This window comes from Puma concolor, chromosome C2, assembly GCF_028749965.1.
Source record: "Puma concolor isolate L17-30 chromosome C2, mPumCon1.1.hap2, whole genome shotgun sequence".
NCBI classification, from domain to species: domain Eukaryota; kingdom Metazoa; phylum Chordata; class Mammalia; order Carnivora; family Felidae; genus Puma; species Puma concolor.
The window spans coordinates 100,159,181-100,179,980 of NC_141675.1; the positions used below are offsets into that span (position 1 = coordinate 100,159,181).

At 35.4% G+C, this 20,800-nt stretch overlaps 1 protein-coding gene across 3 annotated transcripts in view; it reads left to right on the plus strand.

Moving 5' to 3' along the window:
• Positions 1 to 20,800, plus strand: part of CFAP44 (cilia and flagella associated protein 44) — a 151,481-nt gene that overhangs the window by 66,170 nt on the left and 64,511 nt on the right. For all 3 annotated transcript variants that reach the window (XM_086675417.1, XM_086675416.1, XM_086675418.1), the window contains 7 exons: positions 2,402 to 2,547; positions 3,558 to 3,828; positions 4,864 to 4,919; positions 5,073 to 5,235; positions 6,929 to 7,059; positions 18,190 to 18,386; positions 20,239 to 20,413. In XM_086675417.1, the coding sequence (XP_086531543.1) occupies positions 2,402 to 2,547; positions 3,558 to 3,828; positions 4,864 to 4,919; positions 5,073 to 5,235; positions 6,929 to 7,059; positions 18,190 to 18,386; positions 20,239 to 20,413 (1,139 nt within the window). The remainder of the gene's footprint in view (positions 1 to 2,401; positions 2,548 to 3,557; positions 3,829 to 4,863; positions 4,920 to 5,072; positions 5,236 to 6,928; positions 7,060 to 18,189; positions 18,387 to 20,238; positions 20,414 to 20,800) is intronic.

The following is a 20,800-nucleotide window of genomic DNA, read 5'->3' on the forward strand; positions in this document are numbered from 1 at the left end:
GTTAGAAACTTCTAAGGAGACAAGCAGCAAGAAGAATAGAAAGTAGTGATGGAGGCACCTAGGACTCCACTTATTAGTGCCTTTATACTTTGTCTTTGTTTTATGAAACAGTTGTTGATGGCTATAATTGTGTGGGGTTCTAGGGTAAGGGATAAATAAGACATGGTTCCTGACTTCAGGAAATTTCTTCGTATCACAAGGGAGAGAGGCATAGAAAGAACTGTAATACAGTGTAGTAGAGTTCTAGTGTCCTGGAAACATGCAAAAAGTGTGATTTAACAAATATGAGGAAAAAAAATTTCCTTGTCTTGTCTCAAACAAATCTAAATCTAACATTCTATGGGGATCCATACGAGTCTTGTCTGCTTTTGTCCACTCTTAGAGTTGATGAATAGTCTCCTGCAATTGTCCAAGGACACTTTCCCCAAAGCCCCTTTGATCCCACCCCTCTCACATCCTCCAGTATCTTGTTCTACAATAAATCACCTAGTCTCCTGTATTATCCACTTCCCTCTGTTTACTCAGTTCTTATCAGCACATAAACATGCTCTACCACCTAACTTGAAATTTTTCCTTCCTTTCCACTCCCTCTTTTAGAGGTGATCCTAAAGATTATATTATGTACCTTGAACTTCATATAGTTTGACATAAATTTACTCTTCTAATTACAGAGAAAAAGATCATAGAGTACTTTAATGCCATGTATCCTCCCCCTCTCCATTGCCATATATTTTCTTAACATATATATATATTTGTATTCCTAAAAGGTATTTTACTATTTTTGTTGTTGTTGATATCATTTTGGTTTTTCCTTTTTCTTACTCTTAATTCCTTTCTATATCTTTGTAGTTGCAGAAGATTCTGCCTAAAAATGTATGTGTATTTAGTGTAGGTCTGCTGGTAATATATTCTCTCAGTTTTGGGAGCTTTTTGGGGGGTCTTGAGGTATCTTCATTTTGTCTTTTTAAAAAAAATCATATTTTTGCTGGATATTTTCTTTGCAAACTTTGATGTCTTTTAATCTTTTGTCCTCCATTCTGCCAGCTGCATCTTTTTATTGTTGTTTCTTCGAAACCTGATGTGTCTTTTTCCTTGGTTGCTTTTAAGATTTTGTGTTAAAAGGTATAATTTCTTCATATTTCTCTTGCTTGTGTTCATAGTATTTCTTGAATCCCAATGTAGTTTCACTCAGTTTTTGAAAATTTTCAGCCATTGTGTACCACAATATTGCTTCTGGCCCATCTTTGTCCTTGTTTCTTCTGGGATTCCAGTTCTATGTACATTAACCCTTATCACTATGACCCATAGATATTTTACACACACGCTGCCCTTGCTTTTGGTATTTGTCATCCTTCTTTTCTTTCTCCTGCTTTGGTCTGACTGATTTATCTGATCTCTCTTCCAGATTCATAATTCTAGCTGTGTCTGGTTGCTTTCAAACTAATCTATTGAATTTTTGTCATTTTATTTTTCAGTCCTACAATTTTATTTTTTCCATTATTCACTTTCTTTACAGATTCCAGGTGACTTCTTACCTTTTTCATAGTGCCTTCAAATTCCTTAAATATATTAATCTTGGTTACTTGAAATCCATTTTATAAACACCTCTCATGATTTTTTCTTTGATCTATTCTTTTGATTTTCAATCAAGTCTTGTCTTAGCAAGTATGCATAGGGTGTTCTTTTTAATTGAAAAAATGACCTTTTATATGAAAAACTGTAGCATTAGCTTGAGAATCTGTATATTGCCATTGTCTCCTGGGAGTTTATTTTTGTTCTGGAAAGCAGCTAGAAATCCTAGATCATGTTCATATAGTCAGTGACTGAGATGACTCATACTTGTAGGGTGTAGTGTTCTAGGGTTGCAATGGAAAGCCCCGTGGAAGGTGTGTTTACAGTGGCTCCTTCTCCTTGGATGACCTTGGGAATTCTTTCCCTCTCCCTAAGCCCGGGAGACAACAGATTGCTGAATTTCAAAGCCTCTCAGATGGCACTTTCAGAGCTGGTAATTGCTTCAGGGAGAAGAGCAATGCCCTAGACTCAAAACTAGCTCTGAGCAGCATGACCTACAAAACTGTATTAAATACTGCATGTGCAGAATAATACTTGAAATAAAATGGAACTCAGTAGGTAGTCAGAAGTGATATCTTCCTTGTATTGACTTTTAAATGGAAGCAAATTATTGTAAGGTGTTTTATTATTGCATAATCATATAGTTCCATATAAATGGACAATGAGTTACTTTATAAGACCTATCTATAATAATAGAAGTCATATAAAAATAGATGTGTTAAGACATCTATTTTTGGTTTTAAAATTTGAAGAATAAAAAAAATCCTTGTGTGGTCATATGTATCTTATATTCAAGTACTACCTTCAATGTTATTTATCTCTTTTCCAGGGTGGCTATGATTCTGGTTTTCTATATCACTGTGAGTTCCCCCCATATGAGAAAAGTATCAATGGCACAGAAAAGAAGGATGAACCTTTTGATTTTCGTTTTCTTGAAGATACAGAGGATAATCCCATCCATACTATCACTTTCAGGTGAACAAAATTTCAGAAAGCTTAAAAAAAAACTCATTTGTGTCTCTGTTGTTGTCCATTATGAATATTGTTCATTTTTAAAGATGTGTCCGAATGGAGGGGCACTCAAATATTTTCTTTTTAAAAAAAATTTAGTGCTTATTTATTTTTGAGAGAGAGAGAAAGAGAGAGAGGGAGGAGAAAGAGAGGGAGACAAAGAATCTGAAGCAGGTTCCAAGCTCTGAGCTGTCAGCACAGAGCCTGATGTGGGGCTTGAACTCATGTACCATGAGATCATGACCTGAGTTGAAGTTGGACGCTTACCCGACTAAGCCACCCAAGTGCCCCAAACATTTTATAGTTAAATAAACTGAATGAATAAATAGAATCAAAGCTAGTCATGAAACACTATTTCAAGTCCCTCTGTCAAATATTCTGTCAGAATTTCTGTTTATCACACAATAGGTTTGTATGGACTTACTTTCTGTTACTTAGGATTCTCCTGCATGGTCAGATAAGGAAGGTTCAGTGTTACAGTGATCCTACAGAAATCACAACTTGAATCCTTAGTCCTTTAATAATTGAGAATTAAGCATATATGCTAGTCATTCTTTTGAAGATCAAATATAATAGCTCTAAATTTCAAATTGGCTTTTTCCCCTCTGTTCTTTTGCAGTAGTTTGTTAGGGCTTAAAAATATGTACAGTGGGGGTGCACAATGAAGTCCATAACATCTTTGTTATTAAAATTCAGTCATGTGTCATTAATTTAAAATTATATATCTGGGGTGCCTGGGTGGCTCAGTTGGTTGAGCGACCAACTTCTGCTCAGGTCGTGTTTTCGGGTCCATGAGTTTGAGCCCTGCGTTGGGTTCTGTGCTGACAGCACAGCACCTGAAGCCTGCTTCAGATTCTGTGTCTCCTTCTCTTTCTGCCCCTCCCCTGCTCATGCTCTTTCTCAAAAATAAATAAATGTTAAAAAAAGGTATAAAATTATATATCTAATTAATATGAACAATTTATGTTTCATAGCATTAACCAAGATCTCATGTTCTGTGGAATGCAAAATGGAGCAATTCGAGTCTATATCCTAAGTCAGAATAATCCTTCATTGACAAATATGGTGGACTACTGGCATTTCAATCTGCATGACAATAATTATGGATGTGTCAAAGGCATATCTACTAGTTTTGATGACCGTTTCTTGGTGACCGCTGGAGCAGATAGTAATATCTTTGTTTTCACCATTTTTTCTGAATTTGAACTAATGAAAGCCATTAAAGCCAAAGTGCCATCTCCAAGGGTATGCAACTAATAACAACGATAAAAAATATTTTAAAATAGTAATGTTAAATTACTCATTCTTTAAAAACTGAAAAGTCTTGGGGCACCTCAGTGGCTCAGTCGGTTGAGCGTCTGATTTTGGCCCAGATCATGATCTTGTGGTTCATGGATTCGAGCCCCGTGTTGGGCTCTGTGCTGACAGCTCAGAACCTGGAGCCTGTTTCAGATTCTGTGTCTCCCTCTCTCTGACCCTCCCCCGTTCATGCTCTGTCTCTCTCTGTCTCAAAAATGAATAAACGTTAAAAAAAAAATTAAAAAAAAAAACCCAAATTAAAAGTCAGATACTTAACCAACTGAGCCACCCTATTGCCCCTAAAAAATATATTTTAAAACCTTCCTGTATACACATAAGGTATTGGGGGGAGAATTAAGCATATATAAAAGGGGATATGCTAAAAAAATAGCATTTTAAAATAAATGACCTAGGAAATTTTGCATGTATCCTTTGTTAATAACACATGATATTAGTAATTCACATTTTGAAGGGGAATTATGGTGATATTAACATTTTGCATGCATATTAGGTTTTAAGACTTTTTCTATGTACCTCTTTAAATCAAGCAGAAACAAATAAATGTAGTCAACTACAAATTTCCCCCTAGTTTTCCCTGGATTATTTCTTGTGAAAATACGTTGCAAGCCTATAATTATTAGAAATTGGGGGCGCCTGGGTGGCGCAGTCAGTTAAGCGTCCGACTTCAGCCAGGTCACGATCTCGCGGTCCGTGGGTTCGAGCCCCGCGTCGGGCTCTGGGCTGATGGCTCAGAGCCTGGAGCCTGCTTCCGATTCTGTGTCTCCCTCTCTCTCTGCCCCTCCCCCGTTCATGCTCTGTCTCTCTCTGTCCCAAAAATAAAATAAACGTTGAAAAAAAAAATTAAAAAAAAAAAAAAAAGAAATTGGCAGAGGGGGGGAAAAAGCTCAGTTTACTTCCTATTAGATATTTTAAGAGAAATATGCAATTTAAAAGTGTTAACCGTTTCTCCCCTTTCTACAGTTTGGAATTGAAGCAGAGCCAATTCCAGAAGATATTGAAGATCCCAAAGCCTATAGGTATGAGAATTTTTGATAAATACTAGCCTTGAGCTGTTGCAAAACAACATTTTATAGAAGTTGACCAAGCCAATGGAATTTCCAAATTATTGAGTCCTGATTCCTCTTATGCTGTTTCTGGATCTTACTATCCTTTTAAATTTCTGTTTTCAGTATTGAGAATGCTAGAAGAAAAAGAGAACATGATAAGCTAATGAAAGAAGTGGAAGAAATAAAAGCTGGGAAGAGAGAAAAACTCAAAGCTTTGAGGAATGAATTTCAGCAACTTCTGGAAATGAATAAAGAATTACCAAAGCATATGCAGTTTAAGCGAACAGTAAGCCTTAATTAAATTTGACTTTAATTTTTAACATACACTATTTATTTAGATCAAGACTATGATTTTTCTGATAAAGAGGAACACTTAAAAAATCTTTAAACTTCCCTTTATCTGGCCAGTGTGTTGGCAGCAGCTAAAATACCGTAGAATTTGACATACAACTTGGTTTGGATATAGAAGAACCTCTTTATATAACACAGTTTACTTCTGGATTTAGGTACTTCACTTTTCTTTTTTCTTGTGGTGACAAGATCTATAAATACAGGTTTGAATCTGGTTTTCAACCCTTCGTGTACCTAGCCAATATATCTAATCTTTGTATAAGTACGCATATATTTTGATTCTCTGTGATTCCATTTCTATAATTCAACAAATCTATCAAAAAGATAGTACCTGGTTGTCCCACAAAGTTTCCGAAAAATGACTTAGTATAGTTGTAGCTATGGGGACGATTAACAAATTATTTAAGCTAATTTTGTATTAATGTTTTTCTTTTCTGACTTATCACAAAGCTTCCATCTACGTGTTAGTGATTTTTTTCCACTGTGTACTTCTTCCTAAGTGGAACTGCTGTCAAGAACTAATCAAATAAACAGCCAGAATTTATCATCCTGACTATGACCTATAATTCTTGAAGCACCTAGTCCATTCCATGTGAAAAATGCTCTGGTGAAATCATAATGGCTAACTCATTGTATTGGTTAAAAGACCAAATCATAATGGTTAAAAGATGTTTATGCTATTTTACTAAGAAAAAGCTGGACAGGGGCACCTGGGTGGCTCCATTGGTTAAGTGTTCAACTTTGGCATAAGTCATGATCTAACGTTTCATGGGTTTGAGCCCTGCATCGGGCTCTGTGCTGACAGTGTGAGCCTGGAGCCTGCTTCGGATTCTGTGTCTCCTCTCTCTGCCCCTCCCCTGCTCATGCTCTGCCTCTCTCGCTCTGTCTTACAAAAATAAATAAAATGAAAAAAAAAGTTGACATTTACAGAATATGGGTAACATAATTCAAAATAAAGAACACCTGAGGTGAGTTCTATGGCTAAGCATTTTTACATACATCATTACTTAAAACAGATACACCCTTGGAAAGAATAACTACTACTTACAATTTAGTCTGAATGAGGGCCCTGATATTTTTCCCGGGGTACAGGTAAAAAACATGACCTTCCCCCTCCCATAAGTATCTTTATGGGAGGAATGGCTCCCCCGGTGACAGACATTCAGCTAGAATTTGGTGACCTCAAGAAGACACCAAAGACTTAGCTGTCTTTCCTGGGTGGGGTCACATGGGAAGGGGTGCCATGAACTTCTACCCTGTGCCCTGCTGGTTATATACCAGTAGTGGCTTTGGGGTGGTGGAAGTTTTTTTTTAAAAACTCTGTATACTCTCCAAATATTCTGTTATCATTCACTGCTTTTACTGTGGGAAAAATCTTTTAAGATACAACTTTATTTACAGTATTGTCAATGATTTCTGAGAACTTTTCTCCATATTTTGTGGAAGTAAGATGAAAAGTATGTTCTTTTCTTTTTCTAGAACAGAGAGAATTAATGATGTCTGGGAGCAAATTATAATGCAACATGAAATTGAGTGCAAAACTGATTCTGTATCTGTGTATGAAATAGGATTGATAATGCACATTGATGAAAGTACCCATTTCGATGAATAAATCTACTTATTTGCAGGATTTTGATCTAGATTCCAAAATTCGTGCTGAGATTGGCAGAAAAACAGCTCATAAGATTCAACAAGTGGAAAAAGAATTAGCATGGGAAAAAGAGAAACATCAACTTGGCCTCATGAAGCTACAGAACAGGTAGGATCCATATTTCCTGCAAGTTCAGATGTTTGAGAACATGTATTTGAATGAAGTTGTTCATAGTGGCTTAATTGAAGTGGTCAGGTAAGAAATACCCTGAGTACCTTCTAACTCTTGAAGTCTCCAGGAATATTCCTGTCACTGCTACTGATATCTTCTTGAGCTTTCTGGGAAATTTGTTTAATTAGTAGATTTTTTTTTTTTTAATTTTTTTTTTCAACGTTTATTTATTTTTGGGACAGAGAGAGACAGAGCATGAATGGGGGAGGGGCAGAGAGAGAGGGAGACACAGAATCGGAAACAGGCTCCAGGCTCTGAGCCATCAGCCCAGAGCCCGATGCGGGGCTCGAACTCACGGACCGCAAGATCGTGACCTGGCTGAAGTCGGACGCTTAACCGACTGCGCCACCCAGGCGCCCCAAATTAGTAGATTTTTGAACTCACCCAAAAAAATGATTTAGAAATGGGCAGAAGACATGAACAGATATTTCTCCAAAGAAGACATCCAGATAGCCAACGACACATGAAAAGATGCTCAACATCACTCATCGTTAGGGAAATTCAAATAAAAATCACAGTGACTTGAAACTAACTAACTAGCTAACTAACACTGTATGTTAACTAAATAGAATTTAAATAAAAACTTGAAACAACAACAACAACAAAAAGAAAATGCTACAGAAAAACCAAGTTTCTTCAACAAATACATTGCCTGAAGAAACAAGAGGGATGGAATAAAAGAAACTTGAGAAATATACCAACAAAGTATCCACCAATGTGCGGATCTTATTTGGATTCTTATTCAAATAAATCAATTGTAAAAGAGCATTTTTGAATCAAAGAATATTTGAACACCAAGTGGATATTGGATATTAAATATTTACTATTAATTTTCCTAGGTATAATGATATTGTGGTAGTTACTTTTCTAAAAAGAATTCTTATTTGAAGTATTTATGGGTGAAATATGTTTTGATATTCCAAAGAAAAAAAACAAAGGGATAGATACATAAAATAAAATTGGGGGGAAAAAGTTGATAATTTTTTAATATGATTTGATGAATTTGTAGGAATTCACTATATTATGCCCTCTACCTTTATGTATGTTAAAACTTTCCATAATAAGAGGCTTTCTCTTTTTTTTTTTTTTTTTCAACATTTATTTATTTTTGGGACAGAGAGAGACAGAGCACGAACGGGGGAGGGGCAGAGAGAGAGGGAGACACAGAATCGGAAACAGGCTCCAGGCTCTGAGCCATCAGCCCAGAGCCTGACGCGGGGCTCGAACTCACCGACCGCGAGATCGTGACCTGGCTGAAGTCGGACGCTTAACCGACTGCGCCACCCAGGTGCCCCGAGGCTTTCTCTTTAAAAATATATTCAACATACCCATATCAAAGAACATTGACTTCTGTTTTTTAATATTAAGTAATATGCTTTAATATGCCTACATATATATATTGTTACATACTAATGCTTTCTTTTAGTTCTACAGAGTAGACTTTGAAAAGTAGAATTGCTAGACCAAAGGGGTATATGCATTTTTTAATTTAAAATCTGTTGCCATATTTCTTTCCAAAAAGGTTGCAACTTTTTACATTTCCATCAGCAATGTGTATAACTTTATCCTGTCATTCTTACCAACATTTGAGGCTAACACTATTAAAGTTTAAATCTGATGGATGTAAAATAGTATAGCTAATTGTTTTTTTTTTAATTTGCATTTTCCTTACTACTAGGGATGTTTAGCACATTTTTAGTGTTTACCAGTCAATTAGATGTGCTCCTTTGTGAATTGCATTTTAATATTCTTATAATTTTTCTATTGGGATATTTTCTTGTTACCAATTTAGAACTTCTTTGTGTAATAGACATTAACTTGTTATTTATCATGTGTGTTTCAAATATTTTTTATTATCTATAATTTTCCTATAAACTTTGTTGATGCTATATTTTTCTAAGCGATATATATTAATGTATATATAGCTAAATATGTCTCTCTTTCCTTTAATATATTTTGGGTTTCCCATCTTGGCTAAAAATTTCTCTCCAAAGCCTAAGTTATACATAAAGTCTTCAAATTTTTCTTCCAAATTTGTATTATTTAATCTTTATTTTTATTTTTTAAAAGAATTTTTTGATACATATTTATAGTGACCCCACTAGGTCAAGGTGAGGTAAGGAAGGTGTCCTCTTTCTCTTTTTTGTTTATTTATTTTTGAGAGAGAGAGAAAGAGCATGTGTGCATGCATGAGCAAGCAGGGCAGGGGTAGAGAGAGAGGGAGACAGAGGATCTAAAGTGGGCACTGCACTGACAGCAGAGAGCTCCATGTGGGGCTAGAAGGGACCACAAGATCATGACCTGAGCCAAAGTTGGATGCCCAACCAACTAAGGCACCCAGGTGCCCCATATTACTTAAATCTTAAAAAAACAACACATATTGAGTATTCCATCAGGAAGGTATTAATCAAGCTTCTAAAGGACTTACTTATTTTATTGTACTTTTTAAAAATCAGGTTTTGGACTTATTTATCCTATTTTTAATTCTTTTTTTTCCATTTCATTAATTCCAATTTTAGCTTTAAGCATTCCCTTCACCTATTTTCTTTTGATTTTATGTCTGTTTTTAAAAATGCCTTGATGGGGCACCTGTGTGGCTCAGTCGGTTAAGCGACCTACTTCAGCTCAGGTCATGATCTTGTGAGTTTGACCCCTGTGTAGGACTCTGTGCTAACAGCTTGGAGCCTGGAGCCTGCTTCAGATTCCGTCTCCCTCTTTCTCTGCCCCTTCCCCACTCATGCTCTAGCACTTTCTTCTCCTCCCCCCCCCCCAGAAATAATAAATAAACATTGAAAAAAATGCCTTGAGATGGATATTAAGTTCCTTTCTTTATACTTTTAACTACAGGGACATTTAAGGCTATGTATATTCCCTTGAGGATTTTTGCAGTGTTCCCTAGGTTTTGCAATTTTTAACTTATTTCTGGATAGTTGGTAATTAAGCTTTTATTCCTTGAGCTAAGAATTATCTAAGATATATTCCTTCATTTCCAAGCAATTAAGGTTTTAAGGTAAACATTTATTATTTATTTCTAATTTTATTGGATTATAATTATAGAATGTATGATAAAAATTTCTCAAAAAAGTGTGTTAAAGTTTCATTTGTAATCAAGGAGAGATTTGTTTTTGGAATTTTTTTGAACTTGTGAAATTTTTTCTTATAAAGGGTCTAAAGTTTACATATATGTACATATATGTGTATTTATAATCAACTTTGTTGATTAACTGCCTTAATTTTTCCATGGCTATGCATTTTCTTTTAGTCAAATTTCTGGAAAAAAAATGTGTATTAAAAATTTTCATTGTAAGAAGGGAAAAAACCCACAATGAGATATCCCCTCACACTTGTCAGAATGGCTAAACTAAAAAACACAAGAAATAACAAATGTTGGTGAGGATGTGAAGGAAAAGGAATCCTTGTGCACTAGTGACAATGCAAACTGGTGCAGCCACTGTGGAAAACAGTATAGAGGTTCCTCAAAAAGTTAGAAATAGAACTATCCCATGATCCAGTAATTGTACTACTGAATATTTACTCAAAAGATACAAAAATGCTAATTCACAGGGATAAATGCACCCCTGTGTTTATAACAGCATTATTTACAATAGTCAAATTATGGAAATAGTCCAAGTATCCATCAACTGATAAATAGATAAAGAAGATGGAATAGTATTCAGCCATAAGAAAGAGTGAAATCTTGCCATTTAAAATGACATAGATTGGAGTTAGAAAGTATAATGCTAAGCTGAATAAGTCCGTCAGAGAAAGACAAATATCATATGATTTCACTCATGGAATTTAAGAAACAAAACAAATGAGCAAAGGAAAAAAAAACAACAACCAGACAACCCAAGAAACAGACTCAACTATGGAGAACAAACTGAACAAACTGGTGGTTGCCAGAGGGGAGGTAGGTGAGGGGATGGGTGAAACAGGTGATGGGGATTAAGGAGTATACTTATGATGGGCATCGGGTGATGTATGGAAGTGTTGAATCACTATATTGTACACCTGAAACTAATAGAACACTGTATGTTAACTCTACTGGCATGAAAATTAAAAAAAAATAATACAATAAAAATCTTTTAATAAATAAAAAATTAGATTTTTTACAAACCAAATTATGAAATACATATTTATTTTCTGTTTTTGGCAAATTATTTTATATCTAGTTAACACATGAGCATATACATCTTAAAATCAAAAATCTAAAGACTTATAACGAAAGCCAACAACTTCCTGTCTAATCTCTCTCATGTACCAATAAGACTGTTCAGAGGAAATTGCTTTTTCTTTGCCTTTTTGAGATGTAATTTACATTCAGCAAAATGCATAAATTCTAACTGAGCAGCTTAATAAATTATATATATGCATATATATACATATATATGTATGTGTGTGTGTATATATATGTACGTATATATCCATATCTATCTATATCCATATATATATATATCTACTACTCCAATTAAGAACATGTATAGCACTCCAAAAAGTTACCTTTGACCCCCTCCCAGTAAATATCTACTCTCCAGAGATGAATGTTTATCACATTAGTTTGGTCTGTGAACTTCATACAAATTGAATGTTGCAGTACTAAATCTTGTATTTGGCTTCTTTTACTTAGCATCATGCCTAAGATTGTCTATGTTGTTGCAGGTAGCAGTAGCTTATTCTTTTTCATTGTTTTGTAATAGTCTTAATGCTTATACCATGATTTATTTATCCATTCTACTGTTGATGCATATTTGAGTTATTTCTACTTCTTGGCTATGATGAATGGCTATGACCATTCTTGTGCATGCTTTTTGGTGGACATAAACACTTATTATATAATCAGGAGTGGAACTGCTGGGTCAAGATTATATGCATGTTTGGCTTTATTAGATACTGCCAAATAGTTTTCCAAAAATGGTTCAACCAATTTTTATACCATGATTATCAGTGTATGAGAATTCCCTTTGATCCCCATTGTGTTAGCTTCTTAGAGTTTCCATAACAAAGTACAACAGACTGGTTGGCTTAAAATAACAGTCAAAAGTTATGAAGGCTGGAAGGCCAAAATCAAAGTGTTGGTTAAGTTGGGGTGCGTTTTCTTGGAGGGGAGATATGTTTTATTTATCTATTTATGTTGAAGTGTAATTGGCATTTGATGTTATATTAGTTTCAGATGAACAGCATATCGATTCAACAATTCTATGTATCACTCAGTACTCACCACAATAAGTGTAGTCACCATACACTATTACAATGTTATTGACTATATTCCCTATGCTATACTTTTCATCTCCATGACTTACTTATTCGTAATTGGAAGTTTCTAATTGCCTCTTTTTTTTTTTTAAGTAATCTTTACACCCAGCAAGGGGCTCAAACTCAATCCCAAGATCAAGAGTTTCATGCCCTACCAACTGAGCCAGCCCAGGCACCCCTATTAATCTCTTCTTAATCCCCTTTGTCTATTTCACCCATCCACCCACCCATCTCCCCTCCAGTTTGTTCTCTGTATTTGAGTCTGTTTTTGTTTGTTAATTTGTTTAAAAAATTCCATATGTAAGTGAAATCTATGGCATTTGTCTTTCTTGTCTGGCTTATTTCACTTTGCATAATATCCTCAAGGTCCATCCAGGTTGTTGGAAGTGGCAAAACCTCATTCTATTTTATGACTGAGTAATATTCCAGTGTGTGTGTGTGTGTGTGTGTGTGTAATATACACATACCACAACTTCTTTATTCATCTATAAATGGACACTTGAGTTGCTTCCATATCTTGGCTATTACAAATACTACTGCTGTAGCATAGCATATATCTTTTCAAATTAGTGTTTTTGTTTTCTTTGGGTAAATAGCCAGTAGTGGAATTATTGGGTCATATAGTAGTTCTATTTTTATTTTTTTGAGGAACCTCAATACTGTTTTCCACAATGGTTCCACCAAATTACATTCCCACCAATAGTATGTGAAGGTTCCCTTTTTTCCACATCTTCACCAACACTTGTTATTTCTTTTTGATACTAGTCATTCTGACAGGTGTGAAGGAATATTTCATTGTGGTTTTGATTTGTATTTCTCTGGTGATTAGTGATGTTGAGCATCTTTTCATGTCTGTTGGCTATCGCTTTGTCTTTGAAAAAATATCAGGTCCTCTGCCCATTTTTTTTAAAAAAGTAAGCTCTATGCCCAACTTGACGTTTGAACTCTCATCACCCTGAGTTTAAGAGTCACATGCTCTACCAATTAAGCCAGCCAGGTGCCCTATCCTTTGCCCATTTTTAAATTGGACTGTTCGGGTTTTTTGGTGCTGAGTTGTATAAATTCCTTGTGTATTTTGAATGTTAACCCCTTATCGGATAGATCATGTGCAAATGTCTTCTTTCATTCACTGGGTTGCCTTTATGTTTTGTTGATTGTTTCCTTTGTTGTACAAAGCTTTTTATTTTGTTGTAGTCTCAACAGTTTATTTTTGCTTTTGTTTCCCTTGCCTCAGGATAAATATCCATAAATATGTTGCTGAGGGTGATGTCCAAGAAATTACTGCTTATGTTTTCTTTTAGGAGTTTTATGGTTTCAGATCTCTGTTTAGATCTTTAATCCATTTTGAGTTTATTTTTATGTATGGTGTAAGAAAGTGGTCCAGTTTCATTCTTTTACATGTAGTGTCCAGTTTTCCCAGCACCGTTTGCTGAGCAGACTGTTTTTCCCATTGTGTATTCTTGTCTCCTTTGTTAAAGATTAATTGACCATATGAGCATGGGTTTATTTCTGGGCTTTCTATTCTGTTCCACTGATCTATGAGTCTATTTTTGTGTCAGTACCATACTATAGCTTTGTAGCATATCATGGAATCTGGGATTGGCATACCTCCAGCTTTGTTGTTTTTTCTCAAGATTGCTTTGGCTATTGGAGGTCTTTTGTGGTTCCATACAAATTTTAGGGTTATTTGTTCTAGTTCCATGAAAAATACTATTTATTAGTTTTTTCTGAGACCTGGGTAGGAGAATCTGTTCCATGCCTCTTTGAGCTTCTAGTGATTTGCCAGCAAACTTTGGTGTTCCTTCCTATAGATGCATTATTCCAAATCTTCTGCCTTTATGTGGTGTTATCTCTCTTTGTTTTCCCCACATAATCTTCCCTCTGTGCATGTCCAAGTCCCCACTTTTTATAAGCACAGCGACATGTTGGATTAGGACCACTCTAATGATCTCATTTCAACTTGATTACCTCTGTCCAGACCCGATTTCCAATAAGGTCACATTCTGATTGACTGGGGGATTTCAAAGTATCTTTCTGGGTAGACGCAATTCAACCATAACACTCATGCTTGCCATCACCTGATATTCTCATCTCTTTAAATTCCAGCCATTCTATCATAGTATCTCAGTGTGATTTAAATTGGCATTTCCCTGGTGAGTGATTATTTTTAGCTCCTTTTCATATACTTCTTGGTTATTTGTGTATTTTCTTTTATTAGGTATTTTTTGAAGTTTTTTTGTTCATTTTTGAAACTGGATTGTAAGAGTTATTCACATCTCCTAGATAGGAGTCTTTTGTCTTGTAGATAAATGACACAGGTATTTGTGACACTGTATATATATGACACATTGTGTGCATGCATGTAAAATATCTTGCTCTAATCTGTGGTATTCCTTTTCATTCTTTTAATGGTGGCTTTTTTTGAGCAGAAGTTTTTACTTTGATAAAGTTCATTTTATCAATATTTTCCTTTATGGTTGATGCTTTTATGTTGTAACTAAGGAATATTTGCCAATTCCCAATTCATGAACTAATTCTCCTATGTTTTATTCTAAAAGCACCATTGTTTTGCCATTATCTATATTGATTTTTTGGGGGGAGGTTTATGATGGATGTCATGTGTCATTTGTTTCTATATGGATATTCAATTGGCCTGGTATCATTTGTTGAAAAGGCCATCCTTTCCTCACTAGATTGCATTGATAGTTTTGTCATAAATCAGGTCAATACATATATATAATATATCTCAGAACTTTTATTTTAATTATTCTTGACATTTGATATTGTAAATCCTATGGCTTTGTTCTTCACCTTCAATACTGTGTAGGTCCTTTAAATAGAATCAACTTGTCAATTTTCATCAAAAAACCCTGCTAAGATGTTGACTGAATTACACTGAATCTATAGATCAACTTCAACATAATAGATTTTAAAAATAAATATTGAGTCTTTCAATCCATAAATGTGATAGATCATGAAAAGAATACACTTTTAATATCTCTTCTAGTGGTTACAACCATACATCTTAATAATGTATTTCTATGAATTTATTAATCATTACTTACTGATTTCCTAGTATCACAGGTAAGGATTTTGTTTACCTTAATACACTCATGTTGGGGTGCCTGGGTGGCTCAGCTGGTTAAGCATCCTGCTTTGGCTCAGGTCATGATCTCATGGTTCGTGAGTTCAAGCCCCACACTGGACTCTGTGCTGACAGCTCAGAGCCTGGAGCCTGCTTTGGATTCTGTGTCTCCCTCTCTCTCTCTCTCTCTGCCCCTCCCCCACTCATGCTCTGTCTCTCTTTCTCAAAAAAAAAAAAAAACATTAAAAAACATATGCTCATGCTTTCCCCTCTACTGTCCTGAGCATATAAAATATAACAACTGATTTAATGTGCTTGTCTGCTAGATATATAGGTAGGTAGGTAGGTAGGTAGGTAGGTAGGTAGGTAGGTAGATAGATAGGCAGGCTTCTGGGTCTGCTTCTATTAATTGAAAATTTTTGTTTATTTTGTGTTATATTTTTCTGCTTCTTTGCCTTCCTGAAAAATTTAGATTGGATGCCAGACATTATGAATTTCACAATGTGGGTGCTCGATATTTTTTATACTTTTAAATATTCTTGAACTTTGTTTTGGGATTCAGTTAAGTTACTTAGAAGTAGTCTGAGTTTTTGAGGCTTGCTTTTAATCTGTGTTAGTGGGGGTCAAGCAGCCTTTAGAGCTGATTTTTCCTCACTACTAAGACAAAATCCTGAGTGCTCTATCCTATTCCTATGTATTATTGGGCTTGTGGGAAAACAAGCTATTTCAACCTGTGTGAGGTCTGGGGATTTTTCTGTGTTCTCTTCTGGTGATTCTTTCCCCAGCCTCAGGTAGACTCCTTACATGCACGTGGTGATCAGTAATTACCTGAAGGCTAGAAGAGAGACGTCTGCAGATCTCCAGAGCTCTCTTCCTGTGCAGCAGTTTCTTCTCTGAAACTCTGCTCTGTGATTCATGGCTTGTTACCTGATATTAAATCTATGAATATTTGAATCTTGGAATGGTATCTAGATGACTACTTATCAAGAGATGAAAGTACCTTGTAAGTTCTCTCAGGAAGAACCTTCGACATAGTATCCTATGTTTGGCTTTAATAAATATGCATACTATATTTGTAAGTGTATATATATTGCAAGTATGAATCTTGACTCAAACCAGTGCAGCTCATTGTCCCAGGCTGCTTGCTTCTTTAATTGTTTGATTCTATGGCTTCTGTGCTCTGCTGGAGCAGGCAGTTTTTGGTGAGGCCAGAAACTCCTGTTCCCAGAATCGAACGCACATGCAACCATTATCCTTGGGAACTTTTGTTTCCCCAGAGGCTGTTGGAAGCAGGGAATATGTACCCACAGCTCTAGGACCCAATTTGCCCATCCTCCTCCTTGTCAGGTGGAAGCTCTTCCTCCCCAGTCTTCTGGCCCTCAAATACTTGTTTCCTTAATTCCTGGCTTTCCCTTCCCTTCCAGGCTGCATCCTCCTTCCTCAGCTTTGCATCTTCAACAAACATATGGAAGGAAACACATTATCTAGATATCTGATGGGATTAGGGGAGAGAATAAAGTGGTACCACTGAGTAACACTGGGTAGTACCAGTGTTTTCATCTTCACCAATCTAATAGAGCAAATGTGATAACTCTCGGTTAAATCATTTGCATTTTTTCTGATTATTGGGGAAGTTAAGCACTTCTTTTCATACACTGATGTTCTTCAGAGGATTAGTCTTCTGAACCTTTCTTTTCGTATGTTTATAGTTCATTTATATTTAATCTTCGGAGGAAGATTCCTTGTTCATTTTCCTTTGAGTTCTGATTTTCTTCTTAATTTGATTCACTACTTCTGTATTTTTCTTTTATACATATTGCAAATGCTTTATCCTCCAATGCCATTTGCCTTAAACTTTGTTCACATTTTTCTAACTGTGCATAAGTTTTATATTTTTATGGGATCAAAACCATGCATATTTTTCCTTCATGTTATCTGTGTCTCATGAAAAGACTAAAATTTAAAGAGTAAAACTCCAGTGGGCAAGAAAATAAAGTTTTATAGTGATGAGAAAGGTACCATGCTATGAGGAAAAAGGGAAAATCAGAAATAGTAAGCCATTTTAAAAGAAGAAATAGAGTTAAAGGATTGAATTAGAAAAATAGTAAGAAAGATAAACTAGGAATAATTACTATATACATAAGTTAAATTCTGAAATTAAAAGATGGGAAAATAATTATGAACCAGTGACAAAAACATAGCAAGAATTAAGCATTAATTGATAAAGAACAAATATCTTTGGGCTATAAAAGAAAAGTGAACTGGAGAGTAGTATGAATTTGAGTTTAATATTTTTTATAGAAGCAAATAGAGTAACATATGTGAGATATATATGTATACATATGATAATAGATATCTCATGAGGTAACAGGCAGTAGAGTATATTTTCTTACAGTTTAAGATCCATTTGCCATTAAATTAGTGTACCTGAAAAATTTTTGTTTTTCTACATATTAGCCAAACAATGGCATTATATACTGATTAATAATGAGTTGTTTAATATTTAGTTAGAAAATTCTACTTGCTCTTTAACAAAGTCCTATGCAACTTCTATCACATTCTTGTTGGTTAATGCATTTTCCAACTTTGGATCCACACAATATAGTATCATTTATAAGCATAGTTATTGTGGTCCTATTTTATTACTTAATCATGCAGAATGATTAAAATGGTATAATTAAATGATTAAAATGGCTATGATCGCAAATACTTGTTCTATTTTTTTTCAGATTTCGTGATTCATTGGAAAGTGATACAATTGTGGTTCACGCCATACAAAGTGATCACAAGATATCCTCCTATAGGCTTGTGAAGCCCTCTAAGTACTCCAAGTCCAAACGACCAAGTCAATCAGAAAGAAGAACAAGCAAATTGGAGAGATTTGAAAAAGAGGGAGCTGGAAGAAAGGATAGCCAGAAAGATACAGGTAGCTTAAATGACAGAAAGTCTTTGAATCCTTATTAAGATTTCAAAACTGAATAATCTTTTTATGGGCAGAACTTTCAAACCCTTTCTGGTTCTGGTGACTTGAGCTCACTCTGTTATTTCCCTTTCCTTAGTCCCTTGGATAATAATCAAGAGAGCTAGATGTGAGTGGTTTGGCTGAGAATGAGAGGCCATGTTCCTCCAGCAAATGTTTCACACCAGGTCTTTGATGCAGGCTGCTAAGGAAAACCCACCCTGGTTATGTGACTGAAGTGGGTAAAGAATACCTAATGCTGCTAATTTCTTACTTCCCGCTTTTAACTCTTCTTAAATCTAAGATTTCCCCAGTTGCTGGTTTCTAGGCAGTGTTTCTTTACAGATTCTTGGGCTCCATCCCAGAGAGTGGGGGTAGAGCATTTCAAACCAGCTTCTAAGTGCTTATGCTTTAAACAGAATGATGAGCTGAGAATTCAGGTGTGAAATGCACTTAATCTCTGTGGCCTGCCTGTTGTAACTGCCCTCAGGGTGACTGCAGATGATTAAGAGGAGGACAAGAATTCTGGGAATGACTTGTAGAGCCCAGTCAAAAATAAATAAAAGGCACTGCAACTAGTGCCCATGACACGGTACTGACATTAATGCTGTTTATCCTCTTTATTGAGAAAATGTTACTGGCTCCTTTCTGCCTCTGGGATAAATTCTGAAATCATTATCCTGGTATTTAATCCTTCCACAGTATATTCCTATTCTGTTTCCTGCAAATTCTGTTTCCTAGTGCATTTTCATACTGTTCTACTGGTGTTTTTAGCCTATTGTCTTGCTTAATGCTCCCTAAATATGCCAGATACTTTTAGACCCAGGCTCTGACTGGAATGACCAATTCACTCCTCTCTTCTCTGAATTCTACCAGTTTTTAGAGATTCCAGATTGAATTATACTTTTGTTATAAAGTCTTTCCATGACCACCCAAGCCACATTAAGCTCTTCCTTTTCCATATTACCGTATATTTGAAATATGAAAAGTGAAATGGTGAGTTATAACTATATGACCATCCCATATTATTATTTAACTTTCCCCCCAAAGTATCTCTAGAGTATATTTCTCCATAGCTTGAACATGAATTAAGAAATTGCCTCAGTAGATATTTAATTTAAAAATTTTTAATTTTTTTTTTTTCAACGTTTATTTATTTTTGGGACAGAGAGAGACAGAGCATGAACGGGGGAGGGGCAGAGAGAGAGGGAGACACAGAATCGGAAACAGGCTCCAGGCTCTGAGCCATCAGCCCAGAGCCCGACGCGGGGCTCGAACTCACGGACCATGAGATCGTGACCTGGCTGAAGTCGGACGCTTAACCGACTGCGCCACCCAGGCGCCCCTAAAAATTTTTAAATCATAGGTTTGATTGTGTGTTCCTGACTACTTTTTTAATTGGCCACAGACCACTGTAATCACTATAGGTCACCTCAAATTACATATGTCAAATAGGACTCGCTGATTCCTCCTTCTCCCACCATATCACAAGCGTTCCTACCCAACTTCCCAGTATATCTATCAGTGCCCCCTCATTATTTACCTTGTTTTCAAATTATTTGATATATGTCTTATCTTGCCAACTTTTCAGTTGTACATTAGAGCAAATATCGTGACTTATATCTCTTTATTTTGATATTGTAAAATACATATTATGGGATTGAATTCATGGTAGTTGTTTAACAAATAATGTGATTTACAGATTCAGTGTATTCTGTTTGTTTTAATGTGGCAGGTTTAAAACATATTTGAGAATTTCATTTTGATGTTTCAAAAAAATTGAAAACAAATAAAAGAAAAATGTTGACTCTCTGTACAGGTGAGAGTATTAATGTACCAGAAGAATCAATTATAGACAAAGGGAAGAAATTTCGGCCTAAAACCCTAAGTGAAATTATGGTGGAAAATCAAATTGAGAAAACGAGGAAACTTATATTAAAAGCTGAAAGGGCCCAATTTAAGATTCAGCAGCGAAGAAAGGAATGGGAGGAACTGTAAGTTTTCTTATTTTTTCCCTAAACTCTTTCATTTTAATATGAGTTCCAAAATATTTTTGAATAGAAACAGAGATGGAGATATTGAAGACAGATCAGCTGGATTTTTCAGAGTGGTGATACCTTGGTAGAACTTCTATGATTCCTAGGGTTTGGGGTCCAGGAATTCCATTTTGTGAATACACTCAGGGATTTTTTTTTTAAGGATTGAGGAATTCTTTTCAATCCCAACAAGTTATTTTTCCTTATGTTCTTCTAACATATAGTTTTTAGCTTTCATTTTTAGATGTCTAGTCATCTTAAGTTGACTTTAAAAAAACTCTGGCATGAAGTACTTTTATTTAACAAGCACATTTTTTACATTTTTTTTTGCCACCTACATATATT